At 29.9% G+C, this 21,764-nt stretch overlaps 1 protein-coding gene across 1 annotated transcript in view; it reads right to left on the reverse strand.

The window, feature by feature from the left end:
* The window catches only part of LOC107455754 (putative inorganic phosphate cotransporter), a 71,863-nt gene that overhangs the window by 17,631 nt on the left and 32,468 nt on the right, over nucleotides 1–21,764 (reverse strand). The window contains exons 4-6 of the mRNA XM_071181986.2: nucleotides 20,641–20,840; nucleotides 18,419–18,655; nucleotides 14,235–14,418 (exon numbers count right to left, since the gene is read on the reverse strand). Of these exons, the coding sequence (XP_071038087.2) occupies nucleotides 14,235–14,418; nucleotides 18,419–18,655; nucleotides 20,641–20,840 (621 nt within the window). The remainder of the gene's footprint in view (nucleotides 1–14,234; nucleotides 14,419–18,418; nucleotides 18,656–20,640; nucleotides 20,841–21,764) is intronic.

A 21,764-nucleotide genomic window follows, 5' to 3' on the forward strand; every position in this document is an offset into this window, starting at 1 on the left:
AAAGTTCAGTTTTAACTTTAACTATTAAGAAAAATGAAGGCATATATCGACACTTTTTTTATCTACATATTCTTTTATAAAGATAAATTAAGTTAAATTTAGAATCCCTGATTTTAAAATATGTCGTTAATATGTCGTTAATATGTTTAAAATATGTCGTTAATAGCAATTTGTTCATACTTAATCATTAGGAAACATCAACCTTAAACGCTAATTACTGAAACAAAATAATAATTTAGGTTCATAAAGACATCAGAAATTTTACAATTGTTTATAGACATTTAAATTTACGATGATATAATACACAGATATTTAAATTGAAGAGAATATAATTTTTAAAAAAAATCATAAATAATTAGAATAACTACATTAAAAAATATGTTATGAAATTAGGAGAATTTCAACTATATACTATACATTTTATTTATACTTTTGACTTACATTTTAATTTTCTTTGACTTTATCTATTTTTTAATTCTTTTCACCTGCCTTTCTTTATGAAGTAGCGAGGCGGTTTCTATTTAGATAATGAATTTTTATAAAAGTTCTTTACGACAGAATAAACGTATTGCGGTTTTATATTAACTGTGTCATTTCGGAATCCATTCTTTACATAGTTGTTCATTTACTTTAGGGAACACGCGAAAAATTATACTTTTTCCTTTTGTTTTTATATCAGAATTTTTGCAAGTTGCAATCGCGCAAACTGGCATTTAGATAATAGTTTTAAATTCTTGTAAATTCACTGCAAAAACTGAGGAAAGTCATTATAAAAAATAACAAATGTCTTAGAATATCTCGCAAAAAGAAATGATCCAATATTAGTTAGAGCTAGTAAGGCCAAACGCTCCGTTCTTGAAGTAAAAGTGCGAGCTTTGCGCCAAAGTGACGTCAGAGGATCGGCGCGGCAAGAGAAACTTCAAAGGAGTGAACCAGCCCTTCTATTCTCTTTAGCCCTGCGTCTCGAAGAGGTTCATTACATCACTCTGAATTATGCAGGAAATTTGCAATTTTCAAAGGACTCAACGTTATCAAGGTCTGGAAATAATTATAAAATAATGACGAGAATCATAATAATCAAATATTTATTAATATTTTCTTTTTATAGATTAAGCTTATATTTAGATTTTATTTTTACTTAGACCATTTGTGCCTAGCGTACTTTTAGCAGGCCAGTTTCTTTTCCTAAAAAGGAAACAAAAAGTTGTTGCACACATGTTTTATGACAACGGTTGCCATTGGCGACGACAATTTCAAAAAGTGGTGGCTTATAAAAAGTTTTAAGTAAAATATATGTATAAAAGTCGTAAAAGCGTTATAAAATTTGTATAAGTAATCATAAACCCAAAATTGGGTCGACTGTTCAACGACGGTTACGAAATGTAACATATTTTGAACATTCTCAACCCATTTTGAACTATAATGGCAAAATCGCAACTTTTTGAACTGATGTTGGAGGCACTCATATCAAAAAGTAGTAGGGCATCCATCAGCATCTGAGGTTCACCAAATCCTTCAACATTTTAGGTAACTGAGAAATGTTATTTCCAATAATAGTGAACTGAAGCATAAATTTATTAAACTTATTTTTTATGAATTTTCATAAGAGCTTATGAGTATGACGCTATTCAGTTTGTTCTTTTATAAATCTTTTTAAATCATTTACATGACTAGTCATTGAATGTATGGAGGCATTATACGTAAATATCTTTATAAATACAAATTTGTCTTCGATCTTAAACGAAGCGTTCACTGGGGAGCACATTTTTTGTTGCATTTATGCATGTACTTTATCTTACCTTATATGGGTGTGGAAATTTCAAATCAGAAGTAAGTTTTGTTCAGAAGTCTACAGATTTATTTCAACTGGTATTTTTAGTTTAGTTTTTTTTTCTGAAGGTACATGTTTACAAAGCATGAATTGGCTTATATACATGCATATACACTTTTATGATCTCTTAAAAACAACACTTGAGTAAAAATAGAATGAGATGTTAACATGTAACATCGGAAACATAAATGTTAATATTGCCTTCTTCCTACCACGTCTTACGTAACAGAGAAGTAAGGACACTTAGTATGTACTCGAGTGAATTTTAAAACCTCATTAGGAATCTTTCTAACAAATTACATAAAAACTGTAGATTGTAGAGAGAAACCGATTGTCGATTTGAAATCAGCGGCACGAAAATGTCTAAGATCCATGTAGATAATTCACAACTAAACAGAAGAAATAAACTCTTAAAAATAAAATATGAATATTTGATTTAACTCCTATAACATTGGAAACTATTTCTTAACTCTTAACTGAAGCAATCCTGATAATTACAATGTTCAATGAATATACCAAATTTCATGCATAATTGAGAATGATATAATTAGGAGTTATTTTTGTTCAACAACGATTTTGTTTCGATCACATTAACTCAAATTTACAAAACTAAGAATATTCTTAAAATTCACACCAGGAGAAAAATTTATTAAGTTTTGATGTCTCAAAAAACAGTTTTCCCATATATTTGAGCAAATTGACTTGAATAGATTTATACTAGAGTTTATATTTACTAGCATTAGCTACCATTTGAGTTAGCCCCTAAACGCACAGATTTTTTGAAAAAATCCAGCTGAAAAGAATTTTTCTTTTTTATGTAAAAGAACATAATTTAGAACCCTGTATTTTCTTTTGGAGGACAATTTTGATATACTGCGCTTTTGTTCCATAGAAAAATGCTATATTCAGAGATGCCAATTGCTGCGGACGCGCCAAAATAATCTTTAGCTTGATCTTTGGGTGTATTGATCAGGTTGTGAAATGCAAATGAAGTAAAGGAGTACTCATGCGGATCATTGAGGTTCTGACTGCGTAAATATATGCAGTAGGGTGATAAAACTATATTGTAAGAGTATGAACTTTTGCTAAGCTCATATGATGAAAATGAGGATATGTACATGCTATTGAATGGCTTCGCACTATAAAGAGGTGTATTATATGAGCTTACGAATTATTTCGAAATAGTAGTGGATAAAAATATACTAAATTAAATTTATTAAATCAAAAATCACAATTTATAAACTACCACTTTAAAATATATATTTGCTGTCAGGAGCACGTTGGCATCTCTGTATGTTTTATTTTTGAATAAATAACTGCTATAGCTTACAGTCCTATGTAAATGATAAATATCAATAAAACTATTTCTTTTTCTTAGCTTTCACATTGTTATTTTCAATTCTCGATTATATTCCAGTGTGAAAAAATATACAAGCATAAAATACAACGCCACTCGAATTAACTCGAGTGTGCAAAATTTGGCCGGTTTAGCGCTCTCGAATTAACTCGAGCGCACAAGTTAAGGGGTTAAATAATATCGCTGAAATTTTAGATTGAAATATAACTATTTATACCAACAAGAACAATGATATGTCATCTCCGAGATGAATTTCAAATAAAAAATAAATGAATTGCTAGTATGTTTCGATAAGTAACAAGTTTATGAGAATGATCACCTTGAATTGGAATAATTGAATAGATTTTTTTTTCCTCAGTAGATTTTAATTAAATATTTAAAAAAATTCTATATGAAAAATTAATACATTTTTAAAAAAAGTTATGTTACCACATTTTTAAATTTAAAAAAATATATAATTAACTTTCCATATCTTCTCAGGCTTTTTCTACTGAGTCTAGATATTTTCAAGCAAGCTTACTAAACAGTAGGCTTTACCTTAATCAATATGAAACCTAACTTCAAATTGTTGAGTATCTAATTTTAATATTGCGAATTCTGAACTGTTTTCGATTCAAAAAATTATTCTTAACTTTTTCTGGACGGGCGAATCATAATTATATTCGTATGGAATTAGAAACAGGATGGATAAAAATAAAATGCGGTAACTTAAAATTTGGACATGGCAAATTCTCCGAGATGCATTTCAAGTGAGAAATAAATGAATTACTAGTAGTTTTCTTCAAGAAACAAGTTCATGTGAGTGATCACCTTGAATTGGAACTATTGAATAGATTTTTTTTTCTTCAGTAGATTTTGATTAAATATTTTTTTTAAAAAAATGCAATGTAAAAGATTTATACATTTTTAATTATCTTACCACATTTTTAAATTAAAATTAAATGAAAAATATAAGTAATTTTCCTGAACTTCGATAAACTAACTTGAAAAACTAAACAATTTCAAGCAAGCTTGCTAAACAGTAGGCTTTACTTTAATTAATATTAAATATTTTTTTTAAAAAAATTCAATGTAAAAAATTTATACATTTTTAATTATCTTACCACATTTTTAAATTAAAATTAAATAAAAAATATAAGTAGTTTTCCTGATCTTCGATAAACTAACTTGAAAGACTAAAAAATTTCAAGCAAGCTGGCTAAACAGTAGGCTTTACCTTAATTAATATGAATATCAACTTCAAATTGCTGAGTATCTAAATTTTAATATTGCGAATTTCTGAACAGTTTTTGATTTAAAAATTAATTCTTAACCTTTTCGGGGCGGGCGAGTCATAACTATATTCGTATGGAATCAGAAACAGGATGGATAAAAATAAAATGAGGTAACTTAAAACTTGGACATGACTAATTTGCCAACATTATTTTTGCGTTCACTTTAAATCTAATACATCCAATCTATATTTTTTTAAAGCGTAACTACATAATTTGAACTATGTCTTGGTGAATTAAATAAAGAAAACTATTACATACTTGCCAACTTTTACGCATTTGGCTTAAAATTTTATTTCTATATTTAAAGTGGTAGTAAAATTTATGCTTTCTATGTATTCCTTGCATTTACAAACTAAATTTATAATCTTTTTTTCACCACCACTATTTCTTAACAAATTAAATTTATATATTAATATGTAATACTGTCACGGTGGACAGCTTAAACTTTTTCCAAAATGCAGCTTATGTTTCTGCCTAAAATTGTAATTTAAGTTCAATTTTATTACCGATGGGGAAAACGTTGGCAGGAATGCTATCAAAATAGTTTAACTACCAGTTTATCTTTTGTACCGTGATTGGCGCCACCCTGAGAATGCATATATGACTCGCACGTCACGATGAAGTTAATTACATCAATCTGACTTATGCAGGAAATTTGCAATTTTTAAAGAACACACAGCGTTATCAAGGCCTGAGAAAAATTTTAAAGTAATGACCGGAGTCATAAGAGGCTAATCAAATATTAATATTCTCTTTTTATACATTAAGGCAGTGATTCTCAACCACTGTGCCGCGGCACTTTTGTGTGCCACCAAATTCTAAGAGTGTGCCGTCAAATATTAGAAATGATACAATAAAAATTATAATGCTTTTTTTATTACGAGTAAAGTTTAAATTAAAGAAAAGTGTACATATATAAAATATAATATATATATATATATATATATATATATATATATATATATATATATATATATATATATATATATATATATATATATAAATATACACATTTAATAATTTTTCCATGCTTTGAACGTGAGAACATCTTTGTCGGCCATTGTCTTGTCTCTGACAATCTTAAAATAAGAAGGAAGTGCTTAAATTGTGATTGACAATTTTAAGAAATGTTGAAATAAGTAGGAAATTTAATGATTATTAAAATTATTAATTAACAAAGGAAAGCAAGCTGAATATTAACTTTCAAACTGAAATAAAAGCTAATCGTTAAAGTAAGCTATGCAATACAAATTAACAAAGGATAACTAACAAAAAAATAAGCTAACTATTAATAATCAGCAAAAAAACCAGTTAACAAGACATCACAAAAAATAACAGTTAATAGCTATAGAAAACAAGCTAACAATTAATAACTAGCAAAAAAAATAATAACTGTTACTAACTAATAAAAAATTAGTCGAAAGAAATAATTAATCCCTTAATAAACGTGCTTTTGTAGTACATATTTTATTTCACATTCAAAATTATTATCACAAACTATTTAACACAGTGTATTATTATAGGTATGTAAACAACTTTTAAACTAATTTTTTTCATTGTGTGCCGTCAAATTTCAAAATCGTTAAATATGTGCCGCCCCCCAAAAAAGGTTGAGAATCACTGCATTAAGGTTATATTTAGATTTGATTTACTTAACCCATTTGAGCCTAGCGTCCTTTTAAGATGGCGGTTTCTTTTTCTAAAATTGAAACAAAAAGTTGTTGCACACATGTTTTATTACTTAGGCTTGCCATTGGCGGCTAAAATTTTAAAAGGTGGCTGCTTATAAAAAGGTGTAAGTAAATTACATGCCTAAAAAATAGCATATAAAATTCGCAAAAGCGTTATAAAACTTGTATAAGTAGTCGCTAACTCAAAATTGGGTTGACTGTTCAACGACGGTTACGAAATATTAAATGTTTTAAACATTTGTTAACTCATTCTGAACAATAATTGCAACTTTTTGAATTGGTATTAGAAGCACTCATATTAAAAAGTGGTAGGGCATCCTTCAGCATTTGAGGTTCACCATATCATTTTAGGTACCTGCGAAATGTTATTTTCAACAATAGTGAACTGAAGCATAAATTTATTAAACTGACGGAATTTTAATGAAACTTTTACCAGAGCAAGAAGATTTTCAGCTTGACCTTTTATAAATCTTTTTAATTTATTTACATGAAATTTTGTCCACGAACCCAGCACAGATTACACTGAGTAACACATTTTTCGTTGCATGTATGCATTTACTTTATCTTACCTTATTTGGGTGTGGAGACTTCAAATCATAAAAACCTTTTCTACAGAAAGCTACAGATTTATTTTAACTGGCACTTTTTAGTTTAGTTTAGTTTTCGACTGAATGTACAAGTTTACAAAGAACGTATAGATTAATATACATACATATACGCTTGTATGTTCCCTTAAAAATAACGCTTGAGCAAAAACAGAATGAGATATTAGCATATAGCATTGAAAACTTAAATGTTATTATCGCCTTCTTCCTACCACGCCTTACGTAAGAGAGAAGTGAGAACACTCAGTATGTACTCGAGTGGATTTTAAAAACTGCTCATTAGGAATATATTAATTAACTGCTTGAAAACTGCAGCTTGTATAAAGAAAACGCTTTCCGAAAACGAATTCAGAGAAACGAAAATTTAAAAGATCAATGAAGATACTCATTTAACTGAAGAGCCAAATTCATAAATTTAAAATATGAATATTTGATTTACCACATGTAACCTTAGCCACAATTTTTTAATTCTTGACTGCAGCAATCCTGGCAAATGCACTTTTCAATGAATATTCCAAACATTGTACATAATTGAGAATGATGTAGTTAAGAGTTCTTTTTGTTCAGCTCTCCAAATCAGTAACGTTTAAAGAGTTAAAATTGAAATACTCTACTATTCGATTTCAGAAATTATTTCATATTCATATAATTCTAATTTAATTCATTTAATATTAAAAAATGCTAGTTAAGTTTTTATAAAAAATTATCATTCTCTTATTTTAAATATTTTTCTCCCAAAATATTTAAAATTAAGGATGGCCGATGAAAAATTATTTAATTTAACCAACTCAAGGTGAACATTCTCAGACTCTCAGGAATAAAACTCTCACTTTTGACGTTTTAGCAATCCGTGAGCAGCACTTCGTTAATTTTGAGAATCATTTCGTCACGAAATCACGTGATTTGTTACGAAACGCGAAATCTCAAATATTTCCTCATTCAGAAACCTTTTGCGGCGCATTGTTGGAGATTGACAATGAGTAAAGACTGAAAACTATGAATCGAAAATAAATTGAGACACTATACTGACCGGTTTGTATGGCGGTCAAGAAATCAGCCTTGTACCGGAGTTCGAATCCCTCTTCGGACATGGGTGTTATTTATCTATCTGCCCTATATGGTGCCCACGCGCCGCCTATATGGTGACCACGTTGTAGTGATTATTATAAAAGTTAGATACATTAAGCACTAAAAGTTTTTTTTGGATAAAAATGGTATGATGAAATATTTCTTTGTTTAATTTGTTTCCTCGAAGAACTCACAATAGTTAATAAGTTTCTTTTGGCGAAATTTTTGCTCGCAGTATATACCAGGAAACTGCTTCGTCAAAAATGAAGAAAGCTTCGTGATAATCGAGTATCCCTCTTTTACAGTCGGCAATTAATTTATTTCATACTCGAAATGTATCTAGGGGGGGGGTATTAGATATTGGTCTCGTTAGTATAAATAGTTATACTAAGAGATATTTTCATAAGAGACATTTCGGAGATATTTTATAACTCTAATGGTATCTAATACTATACTCCGACTGCATACAGTTTCATTTTATTTCGTTATCAAATTACAGAAATGGGCTTTTAATAGTTTAACACATCAGATATTTAATTCGTGATTTTTTTACGATATATCACAAAATTATTTAAAAAAAGGTTATAAGTCGTACTGGAATCCTAGATTTGTAGATATAATTCGGTAAAGAAAGAGAACGTTCATACTTGAAAAAAAGAAACAACTATATGACGTTGAAAAAGCATTGGATTTGATTGGACCATTAAAATTGACTCGTCCTACTCTGACCTCTTAACAAATCTAATGCGAGACAAAGAATTTTTACTTCTGTTTGGCTGGAGAAGAAATTCGTTTGTTAGAAACAATATTTATTATTCTTTCTTCAATTTCTTTAAATACAAACAGAAGGACTTTGGTTTATTACGGTTTTTAGATGACATTTTTATTAATTCTTATTAATTGTTAATTGATTATTGTTGTTAATAAGAAAGCAAAAATGAGAATGTTCGACGTCGTTTCAAGAGTTGGCGGTGGGAGCTTGTCATCCATTTGGCGTGCATTGAGATACAAACAGGCACTCTCCGTAAGGTTAATGTTTTTTATTAACTTGCAACAGAGTATAGTAAATATCAAGTTTGTATTTGTAAATAATATAAATCCTTCTCTATCTATATCAACGGGTTCCAAATGGCGTACAGCGGACCCCTAGAGCTCCGTAAAAGAGTCACGGAGGTTCCAACAGTTAGGAAACTTTTTAATAAGTTATGATTTTCGAAATCTGCAATTAATTTTATTTAATATTTCCGTTATTTTAATAAAATTATTTAATTGAAATATTTGAAGAAAGAGATTGCATTGAGTCACCATCTCAAATCACCAACGAAGGAGAATGTTCCTCTCATAATATCAACGTTTCTCTTTCTTTCTTGTCATTATTTTAATGGAAACCCTATTTCCTCTCATTCATTTTAAGTATAATTTAGCATTTAGCAGTTAATATGAACTAGCATTTTAGTATGAACTAGTATAAGATTTAGTATGAACTGAGATTAAATTATGAATGAGACTAGCTCACTTTTCAGATTTATAATTCAGATTTGTAGAAAGTTGAAAAAATTTTAGGATGAAAAAATTTCATTCTTCATTCATTCACTAAATATTTCTAAAATTATTAAAAAATTTAGATAATTACATATTTCTAAAATAATAAATAGCCCTTCGTTAATTAATACGTTCACTATTGCTAATGAAATTTATTCAGTGAATCTCAAGGTTCCACTAAAAGAAGTTCGACCATTTACAGTTCCAGAGTCGATAAAAATAAGAAACCGCTGATCTAGATAATAAAATAAAGCCCTCTCTCTATCTAGAATAACTTTAGTTCTAAAATTATTTATTTCTTTTCGCTAGAAATATATATTGAGGATTTCATTCCTTTTGAATTCTATACATTATTTTTAACTGCTTTATCACATAGGTAGAAAATAGACATATAACACGGAATGTTGTTAAATATAAATATTTCAAAATGAATTTGTAGTGAACAAATCTTTTTGGAGGTCATTGCAATCTGAGCAATATTTTTGGCATTTCCAGTACAGTATAACCAGTCCAGGCAAGGCCAGAAAGTAGGGGTGAAAGCGAGACGGAAAAGAGGAAAGGCTGGTAGTAAAACCATTTCAGTTATAGCTAGTTTTGGGGAGGAGTTTACTTATTCTTTTTTTAAATTTTTCAACAATATCTACTTTATCTTGGAAAAGAAGCAGTTTTATATATATGCCAGAATTATAAAAGAAATCTTGATAGTTACAGATATTTCATTTTTTTCGAAAAAAATGCTGGAATGAAATGTTTTACGTACCAGGTTTTTCTCTTTTCCGTCTTGCTATATAAGGGCTTTCACCCATGCCTGAAAGCGAGACGGAAAAGAGAAAAAACTGGTAGGAGAACTATTTCAATACTAGACAACATTTGGGAGGAGTTAATCTATTCTAAACAATAAACAATTTACGGTAATTAATTTTTCTCAGCGAAGAAGAAATTCAATATAAAAATTTTATCCGTTAATAACAATTGGTAGTTATAGAATTTTATTATTCCCGAAAAAAGCTAAAAAATGAAATTTATTTGTTACCAGTTTTTGCTCTTTTCCTTCTCGATATATATAGGCTTTCACCCCTGGTCCAGGCAACACTATTTCAACAAATGCATACCTGCCAACTTTTAATCCTTTCGAGGATGATTTTCCCCAGTGGTAGTAAAATGTTATTTAAACAACAATTTTAGGCAGAAATATAAACTGTATTTCGGAATAGCTTATACAATCTTCCAAGACAATATTACATATTGATATATATGCTTAATTATATTAAAAATAGTGGTGGTCAAAACGATTAAAAATTAAGTTTATAAATTTAATAAAAGCATACATTTTACTACCACTTTAAAGATAGAAATAAAATTTTACGCCAAATGCGTAAAAGTTGGCAGGTATGCAAATGTTAAGAAAAAACATCCACTAGAAATTTAAATTTAATTGCTTTTAAACGTTCAGCAACAACTCTAAACATTAACATTGACTCAAGGGATTACCTCTGTATTTTACCCCCATTTATCAGACTATGAAATTACCTTCAGCTCTTTAATCTAACTCAGATATGACTGTAATATTACAGAGGCTTCGATTTTTCTTTCTTTCCCAAAAGCCATTAAGTCTCAACCATTATACATATGAACAGATGAAGGAGTGAGATACTCTACTTCGCGGGCTGGTACTCTACAACAACACATATGAAGTCAAGTCAAATCTAAACATTAGCTTTTTCTGGACCGGCGAGTCATTAATACTCTACAACAACACCTATCAAGTCAAGTCTAAACACTAGCCTTTTCTGGACCGGCGAGTCATTAATATGTTCGTATGGAATCCGAAACGCGGAAAAAATTAAAAAGCGGTAGCTTAATAAATAAATACATTACTACTATATTTTTTAAGAAACAAGTTCATGAGAAGAATCACCTTGAATTGGAAAGTTCTTTTTCTTCTTCAGTAGATTTTAATTAAATATTTTTGCAAAAAAATTTCAATATTAAAAATTTATGCACTTAAAAAAATTATGATACCACATTTTTAGTTTAAAATTAAATTTAAAATATAAGTAATTTTCCTTAGAAGAATAGCTCTGTGTAGCCGGGTTCTCATTTCAAAGAAGCTTGCTAAATAGTAAGCTACACCTAAATTAATATGAAAGCATACCTGCCAACTTTTAATCCCTTCCATTATCATTTTTCCCAGTGGTATTAAAATGGAATTAAAACTACAATTTTAAGCAAACAAATACGTTGCATTTGAAAAATCTTTAGTTGACAACCATGATAGTAACGCATATTAATATATGTGCTTCATTTTTGTAAGAATAGTGGTGATCAAAATCATTTAGAAATTAAGTTTATAAAAAAAAAAACAGTATATATTTAGTACCACTTTAAATATGAAAATGAAATCTTCTGGAAAATCCGGAAGAGTTGGCAGGAATGTGAAAGGTAATTTCAAATTGTTAAGTATCTAAATTTTAATTTGGCTAATGCCTGAAAAGTTTTAGATTCAAAAATTATTCTCAACTTTACCGGGATGCACGAGTCATAATTATATTCGTATGGAATCAGAAACAGGATGAATAAAGAGCTATAACTTAAAATTTGTACATGGCTAATTTGACAAGCTTATTTTTGCTTTCACTTTGAATCTAATACATCCAATCTATATGTTTGCTAAAAGTGTAGCTGTATAATTTTTGATTTGAACTAAGTCTTGGTAAATTAAATAAAGAGAACTATTATTGCCCCGAGCACAAATAAACTGTTGACAAAAAACGATTTTTTCTACCAATTTTATCTTTTTTACCGTGACTATATCGTCACCCTGAGAATACATATATGATTAACCCGTCTCGAAGAGGTTAAAAGGATTAAACCTCCACACGGTTTTTATAGGTCGTCCGATCAAACCATTTTGAAAGATTTCCAGTTTCTGAACGAGTCACTTAATACAAAATCTAGTTAAAATAAAAAAAGTGGTAGCAAATACATGACTTAAAATTTGCTTTATTTATGAATATTATTGGTTTGCCTTATTCACTTGTCAACCACTACAGATTCAATTCTCAAATATATATGATGAATTTCTCTCAATTACTTTTAAAGAAGGTTTTGGATTCATGCGCACAACTGGTTCACTTTTTAAATAGTCTGCGCGGACTACTTATAAGAGACCGTGTGGAGGCTTAGGAATTGATGATTAAGCACGTCGTTTCACTTTAAATGTACTTTCTTATGTCCAGGGATGCCACATGCAACTAAAAATGAAAATAGTGGTAAACACTAAATTCAGCTCTGAAAATTTATTAATTCTTGTATTATTATTAAGTCGTAATTGTCCAGTCTTTCTCTTCCTTTACTTCCCTTATTTCTTATTAACGATTAACTACTTCTGTTTAATTAAACCTATACCTGAGTCAGCAACTGTTACAGAATTGCTAGAGTGGCCCCTTTGGCTGGGTACTCGTATGCATTAATTCTTAGTTTCCGCAGTTTAAGATGCCATTTTCCATAGTAAACTGAAAAAAATAAGCTAGAAAAAGCAGCTTATTTTAAATACTTTTAACCCTTTCACGCCGACTGTCACAAATACGTGACAGCATAAAACAGTATCAACCAGGGTAAAAAGATAAAACTGGTAATCAAAGTAATACTTTAACAGTTTATTTGTGGGCGGGGTTATAATTGTTTGATCTATTTAATTCACCACTACTTAGTTCAAAATAAAATTATTTAGTTATACTTTGAACTAACATAGATTATATATATGATTAAACTAACAATAATTAAAGACAAACCGAATTAAGTCTGTCCAATTAGCAATGCCTACATTTATGCTACCGTTTTATATTTATTTACATCTTGATTCTGATTTTGTACGAATGCTTCTATGAATCAGCCGTCCCCAAGGTGTTAATGAAATGTTGAATTTTGCCAGCAAATTAGTATTTTTAGACACTCTTGGAAAATCTGAAAGTCGCATTTGCCGATGCATTGCTTGCCTGAAATTTCAAATAGAATTTTGTTTTACCGGAAAGAGTTAACCACTAGTGTTTATCCATTTTGGATTACTATTGCGTTTTTGCAACATTTTTACATGATGTAAGAAGTACTTTTATAGTGATTACTTATAGAATAACTACATTACTTCTATGATAAAGCATGCGGAAAAAGTAATTACTCACATTCTAAAAAATAAGTGATAAAAGTAGTTACTTATATAATAAAATATAAATAAAAAAAGCAATTATTTATCTAATAAAACTCTTGTGCATAGATGAATGTGATGTTCTCCAGTGCAGAGTATCACGCGAATTTTAAAATATAAAAATGGGGTCGTCTGTTTACCGAAGCGGGGGTGCAGTAGCAACGCCTCCACTCTGTTTTCTGTAGGTAGTCCGATTGAAGCACTATGAATGTAAATCAGATATTCAAAAGAGATATCCATTACAAAATTTAATAAAATTAAAAAAGTGGTAGTAAATATATCTGTAAAAATGTGTTTAATTTATGAATATGATTGGTTTGTATTATTTACCTGTCAACCCCCCCAAATTCAATTCTCGAATATATATATGATAAATATCTCCTAATTACTTTTAAAAATGGATTTTGGGTTCATGCGCACAACTGGTTCAAATTTTAAATAATCTGCGCAGACTTCTTATAAGAGACCGTGTGGAGACTTTCTGCTGCGGGAGGTGATGGCCACACCTTCTTCAGAGTATCAAAATTGTGATAACGTGTCTTCGGATCATCCTCAGGAACGTTTCCCAGACAGTAGCCCATTGGCGACGTAAATGTACTAAAACTAAACAGAGGACTTTGCTCTTTTCGAATTTTTAGACATTTTTTAAAAAACTATTTTACCACATATGTAGAATATAGACGGCCATCCACCGAGAAATGAGCTTTCACTCAGAATACCAGTAAACACATTTGTGATGAGTGTTCCTATCAGTCCACCTGTATACATCGCAGTTGAGATACGACTTCTTTCCATTTTTGGTGCCCATCGACTCACCAAAACATTCATTGAGGGATAAGCTATTCCCTGAAATTAATTAAAAGATATTATATTGCTATAAATATTAATTAAATAAGACCATCACAATAAAATAGATATTTACCGGCAAGAAGCAATGTTAAATGGAAAGAGTACAGTTTAACACTCTTCAAAAAAAAAAATTATGAAACCGACTGGTACAGAAATGTATTTCTACATAGAAATTGCTTTAAGTAAGATGTAACACGTTTTTTTCTTATAAAGTTCAAACAGGAAAAGAAAATGTAATTTATTTGCATCATCAACACTAAGTGCTTTTATTTGATTATGTTTACACTAAACACAACACTCATAACTTCGACTAACAGCAGTAATAGAGATTAAATAGCTGTGGTTGGCTATATGCCGATGCCGAACACTGTAGAAAGTGTTGCAGAAGGAGTAACATACTGTAGATGCAGTATGCCCATACAAACACTATGGAAGAATCAGATATTTTTTTTTAAGTAAAAGTTAAAACTTAAATCAGAAATTTTTTGATTTTTTTTTCAAAGGACGCGGTAATTAATGATTAAAATATTGCTTCGAAGTTTAGTAAATAACATATAATACTTTATACACGTTTCTTTCAAATAAAAACCACCTTATGACATGCTTTTCAACACCTAGAATGTTGGCAAAATAGGGTTTTACTGGTACAGAGCTGAAGTTAAAATTTTTGAAATTTTTGAATTTTTCATATATATATATATATATATATATATATATATATATATATATATATATATATATATATATATATATATATATATATATATATATATATATATATATATATATAACATGCTGTATACATATATACCTGTTATTTATTTAATTTACTCGCAGACGAAGTCAAAACTACACTGCTGGACAATTGCTAAGGACGGATCACAAATTGCAATGTGGCATAACATTAAGCGAGACATGAGGCCTAGTAGGATAAAATATAGTTGCCACACTGTACAGACATTAGAATAAAGAATATTCATTGTTCTGGAAAGTACAAAAGCTATGAAACATCTGAAAGAAAAAAAAATGTGGAATTTGATGCTGCGTACGGAAATTTGATGCTGCGTACGGAAAAATGGAACAATGCATCTAAATGTCAACAGGCAACTTGAAGAAAGGTGTCAGTACGGGATGTGTCCACCGTGGAGTGTGATGCAACATTCTACACGTCGTATCATACTTTGCACAACATTATCCAGCAGCTGTTGAGGTAATTTATCCCATTCCTCTGTCAGTGCACGGATGAGGGTGTTCTTCCCAGCAAACACATTAGGTCGGTAACTTTGCGGCCCGTTGTCGGTGATATTGGCAACTGTCGGTCATCGGACCGTCTTATATCGGCATTTTATTGGCATGGTATTGGTTGTATCAGATTCGGTTCAATGAAAGACTTCTTATAAAGTGCCGATAACATATTTCCGATAACAATATTTCAACGGAATTAATAAAATTGGGCTGATATCAAATAACGATATCTTATTTGCATACATGCTAACGGAATCTGTGATTTTACTGTTGACCAATATTTAAAAACTGGATATATGATGGAATACATGAAATCAGAGCAAAAATTTAAAAAATTTTAGTATTAAAAATAAATATTATTAAATTAAATTATATTTATGCTAAATTGGCTCGTAATTTTTTTTTATTTTTATAAAACAAAGTTTTTCCTTCAAAATTCAGGCAAATTAAGCTAATTTTCTAGCACAAAAGTTAACTATTTTTATGCCTAATAATTTATTATTTTATGTATTTTCATCGCAGAATTTGGTTTTAATGAGATGGTTAGTTTATTTCATTGAATTTAGTAGAAATTTAGTAGAAAAATTAGTTTAATTTAGTAAAAAAATTAAATTAAAGCTGCCAGTTATTACTACAGAACAAGTTTATAATCTTCAATTGTGCCCAAAAAGGCTCTGTGAGTTTTTCTTTCTCATAAACAAAAAATAACGAATTTAATTATAGAAAATCCTGGGTATTTATCCGTATCGAATTTTCAATTATTAATAACAAAAGGAAAGCATGGCGGTTTAAATTTTACTTTGGGATGAAGCTTTATATACGAGTAATAGTAGAAAAATTTTAAGAATATTAACTATTAAAATTAATTACCTATGCAAGTCGGACAAGTTAAGAAAACAATATGCTTGAAAATTCAAGAGCGCTTTATACTGGTGTTAAATTTCAGCGTACTTGTCGTACCGTGGCTCAGTGGTAAAGAACCTGAATAACGACAAGTCGTCCTGGGTTCGAATCGAGCAGCTAATTGTTAGGTATTCTAGATATTTTCGAATTATTAATTATTTTATTCATAAACAGTATTATTTTACGTTTAATTCTAATTTATTAACATTATTTAAATGAAAAATAATAGTTGTCAATAATTTAGAGCAATTTTCTTAACTCTCTTTAATTAAGATTCTGCTTTAAAAAACTGTTAATTTAAAAATAAATTAATTCATTTTATTTATTATATTTTTTTCAGTTATTACATACTACCTGATATTTAAATTACAGTAATAATTTAATCTTTCACTAAAATGGCATTAGTTTAATTTGCAATTTTTATAAACAGTGGTTATAAAAATTTAAAATTTAGATTTTCAAGTGATTTCTTTAAAATGCATTGGTTTCGAACAAGCTTGTGAATTCTATTTTTATAAATAGTCGAAAAAAAATCTAATAAAGCGTTTACAGTTAATAGGACAAAATATCTCTAATAGAACAAAATCAAGAAATAAATTTTGGTGAAGATTTAATTAAACATAAAATCTACAGTTCATCGAAAATTTGAATAAGATGCGATTTATATTTGATCGCATCTAAATTTTCAAAAGATGAAAAAATCATTTTGAATGTTTATGAAATAAGTTTTTCAGCAAACCAACTTCAAAAAAGGCTGTTGTTGTTAATATTTATGTGGTGTTAATTTTGAAAGGTAATTACTAATTTTTTGTTTCCCAATTATACATTATACTTTTTATTTCTATTAAATTAATAAAATAAATCCTTTTCTTTTTGTTACTATTTAAAGCTCTGGTTAAATATATTATTTTAACAATTATTAACTTATTGAAGATTGAATTATTTATATTATTATGCAATTTCAATAACGAAAAATTATCAAATATTTTAAAAAATGCAATAAAATAAGTAAAATTATTTTAATTTATACTCCATTTCTAATTTTAAAAAAAAAAAGTAATGAAAAGTCTCTTTAGCCTGTATAGAACTCCAAGAGCATCGTTGCTGCACAGGTTTCCAACCATCAGTCCTTTTTATCGTTAATAATTTCGAGATTTAACTTATCTGTAAAATATGCTTAAATTATCGAACCCGTTTTTTTTTAATTACCTGACTATTGTGTTTTATTATTAAGTTTCATTCCAAAGTAAATTTTTCAAGTCATGCCCTTTCCTTTTAGGGAAAAGAAATAATGAAATAAATAGATAATAATAAGCACTTTTTTAGTTAACAACAGGTGGATGGATGGTGCTTGCAGGTGGTTGGCGGAGCTATAAATTTTGTTTCTTTTTTTTCTTCTTTTTTAACATGAGTATGATAGTTAGAAAGGAAGAAAAAAGTAAATAAAATGTGGAGACAAAGCAGTAACGAATTGTGCGTTGAAATGAGAGAAACAAGATTTTGAACTTTAACATAGAAGCCGTTAATTTGGGCTATAATTAGGTAAACTAAACAACGCACTTCAGCAGATTATCCTAGTTGATCTGCAGAGTATCCAAGCAATGTGCATATTAGCGTATTTGAGCTTTAGCAGCAATGCCTGTCCTAGTAACAATTTCATGTTAAGTGCAGAAAATAATTGCTTCACACATCCAATTATATCAAGAACTGCCCAAATTCTTCAGCCTATCTCGCATATTTTTTTCTTAAATTTTAATTTTGAAGATGAATTTTGAAAGTTGAGAATAGTGCATTATCTTCTTTTTATTACAAACTGCATTGATTTTCAATACAAACAAATTATACTCACCCCGGAAAATCCAACAATGGCACGCGCAAATATCAAAGCCCACACATCCAGCCTTGCAGCTGTGGGTGTGAGTAGAGTGGCAATGGCACAAAATAGGACTCCTAATCCATAGACCCATTTGGCACCGTATTTTTCAGCTATCATTCCTCCGGGTATTTGGCTTAAAAGATATCCATAGAAATACGCGCCAACAACTTGCCCTTGCATATTAGAGTTCCATTCGAATTCACCATCGGGCTGAAACAAAGTAACAATTGCCTTGTTTATTTTTATTAGAGTTCAAGTTTAAACAAACTACATGTAGTTAAAAAGAAAAGAAGTTTGTCAGATGCAAAGTAATACATAATGCGTTTTTTACGTTTATTCTTTGAGTACTTAGTACAATATTCTGTTGCATGAGAATTTTGAACTGTTCTTAGATATTTTCGAATGGCTGATTTCAAATCTGCAATTGATTTCACTCTACAAGCTACAGTTTCAATGCATTTTAATATTATAGTCCAAACCAGAATTTTTTTAAATTTCCTCGAGGGTCTACTAAGTGAATGAAAACTAAGTGAATAAAACAAATAGGGAAGAGTCGGGTAGCCCCGCCCAGCGGGTACCCCCGCCCACTGTCAATTTCATATGTATAGAATATTTTTTCAAGTCAATGGGCCATCGGACATTAATTGTTATATTAAAAGAATATTATTTTCCAAATTTCAAGTATTTATGCAGCTGTTAACATGGTAAACAATAGTTTTGAAAATATGTTGAATACAGTAGTCATGAAATTAAGAAAAATTGGTTGAATGTTTCGATTAAACTTCATTTTAATACTAAAAAATAATTTTTTCTATACATACAGCATTAAAGTATGTAGTCTTAAGTTTAATTTGCACAAGGAAATAAGTCTATATGGGAAAAATTGTTCGAGTAATTACAAATTTACAAAACAATTTGATTTCGGGTAGCCCCGCTCACATGAATGTCGGGTATCAACGACCAATTTTATTTCGTCGATAAATGTACGGTTGCAAAGATTATTATTTTATTGCTTCAAATTTGAATTTTATATGCATTTTTAACAACAAATATTGTTGTTATTAAATGATTGTTATTAAATAATAGAATTCACTAAAAGTATATAGATATGTAATAAATAAAATAATTTTGTGATAAAAATGATAAATGAGGTTTACCTATTGTCAATAGATTGGTCATTTTCATTTACACCTGAAAAAACAGTCAAAAAACATAATTTTCGTAACTGGGCGGGGCTACCCGACACATTTTGAAAAGAGCTGAAAAACATGTTTTTTTAAATTTCTATTTTTTTAAGTTTATTCTTTTTGCATTATTTTATTAGATGATAAAAGAATAGAAATATACAAAAATATCGATTATTACTCATTATTATACAGAAATATAAGCAATACTCCTTAAGCGAGCGGGTCTACCCGACTCTCCCCTACGACCTGAACGAATCGCATCCTAAACAGAGATGTATTGTAGCCTTCTTCTTAACCGGTTAACGCCCAGCGTCATATATTTAGGACAGCTCCTTTTTTCAAAAACATTCATTGTGGTGGGAAACTTTTTTTCTGCATTTTCATTTATCTGGGTGAATTAAAATATTCTCAGATACCACAATGATTTAGTTATTTCTGATTAGATCTAGAATTATAAGGAACAAGTACTTTTTGATCTATCAAAGACTTTTTGAATGCCATAACAATAGAAAAAACAATTAATTTCGATAATATATTATACCACTTTTTCCATAAAACCACTTTTCGTAACATTTCAATATATAAATACGGGACAATACGGGTTAATTCTCTGCTATATAAGAGAGATAGGAAGAAGGCGATTATACATTTCTGTATTTCTGTTTATGAGGATGCGATTGGTTAAAGTCGTATTTGTTTTGTGTTTTTTTTTTCAAAAGAGCTGAGAAATATATATGTACGTATATGTTACAGTGAACGACCGAAATGTCAACCATTATACTGTCACTTTGGTGAATGTCCGAAATATTTGTTATATCTGATTTAATATTAACTTATCAGTCGAAAATATTATATTTATACGATACTTTGATATCTATATTTGAAAATCATATTTCTATCATTGTTTAAAGCATAATGATAGAAATATTTTGAATATAGTAGGATAAATTATTACAACATTCATTAAATTACTTACTTGTTGCAAAATTATATTAGATTTGCACTTACTAAAAATTCCTCTTCCTGCGTTGTTGTGTTTCTACTAAGTATAAGCTCTGGGCACGTGATTGTTGTTTCATTAGTTCTATTGTCTGAACGAGGTATTCTAACCATGGCGACCATGGCCACACTTAGATTAACTCGCATGGCATAAATATTAATGTAGCCAAAGAAACCAAGTAGCGTCAATACAAGACGAGCTGGAATCACTGAAAACAACAAAAGACGACTATCAATATATATCCACCAATAAAAATATGGCTATTAACTTAAAATCACGAGTAAAACTCTTATAGTTGTTGTTGTTAATTTACGGCGCACTATAGCTGCACAATGGGCTATTGGCGACGGTCTGAGAAACATCTCGGAGGATGATCCGAAGACATACCATCACAATTTTTATCCTCTGCGGAGGGGATGGCACCCCCGCTTCGGTAGCCCGACGACCTGCTCGCGAAGTCGAGCACTTTACGGTAGCACAGTTTAACGAGGACCAATACCGCACACCCTCGGTCCCTACGCAGACTGATCCAAGTGATCACCCACCCGCACACTGACCGCAGCCAGTGATGATTGACTTCGGTGATCTGCTGGGAACCGTGTCTTAACGATCAGTTCACTGCGTGACAAAACTCCTATAGAAAACCTTAATCAAACCGAAAATTCAGGGAGTGAGCAGGAAGCATGCAGGCGGCGATATCCCACACATTTTCATAAGAATGTGCAGAAATGATGTGCGCATGCTAATATGGGAGGTATGTAAACATAGGTTGTAATCGTATAAGAATTGTCCCTCATCCGCTCACTTCCTCAGAGTGCAGACCGCCTTATTATTCGGAAATTTAAAAACCTTTTGAACTCTGAACACATTAGAATGCTGTTTAAGCTAGTGTAAGTCCTAAATCATTTAAAATACACTTCACAAAACAATTAAAGGATATTGAGGTTGTTGGTTGATCTTGCACCTGGAGAATAGTAAGAACGATTGGCGCATTATCGACAGACGTAGCAGGCTATATGAGATGCTAATGACATTTGTATTTCAGAAAAAAATGAGTTTTATTGAGCATTTGGGCACAAAAGGAAAAATAAAACACAATTTGTGCATGTAAGAAAAACAAATAAAAAATGTG

Source organism: Parasteatoda tepidariorum, chromosome 4, assembly GCF_982258835.1.
Source record: "Parasteatoda tepidariorum strain Cologne lab strain chromosome 4, Ptep-v5.0, whole genome shotgun sequence".
Lineage (NCBI taxonomy): Eukaryota > Metazoa > Arthropoda > Arachnida > Araneae > Theridiidae > Parasteatoda > Parasteatoda tepidariorum.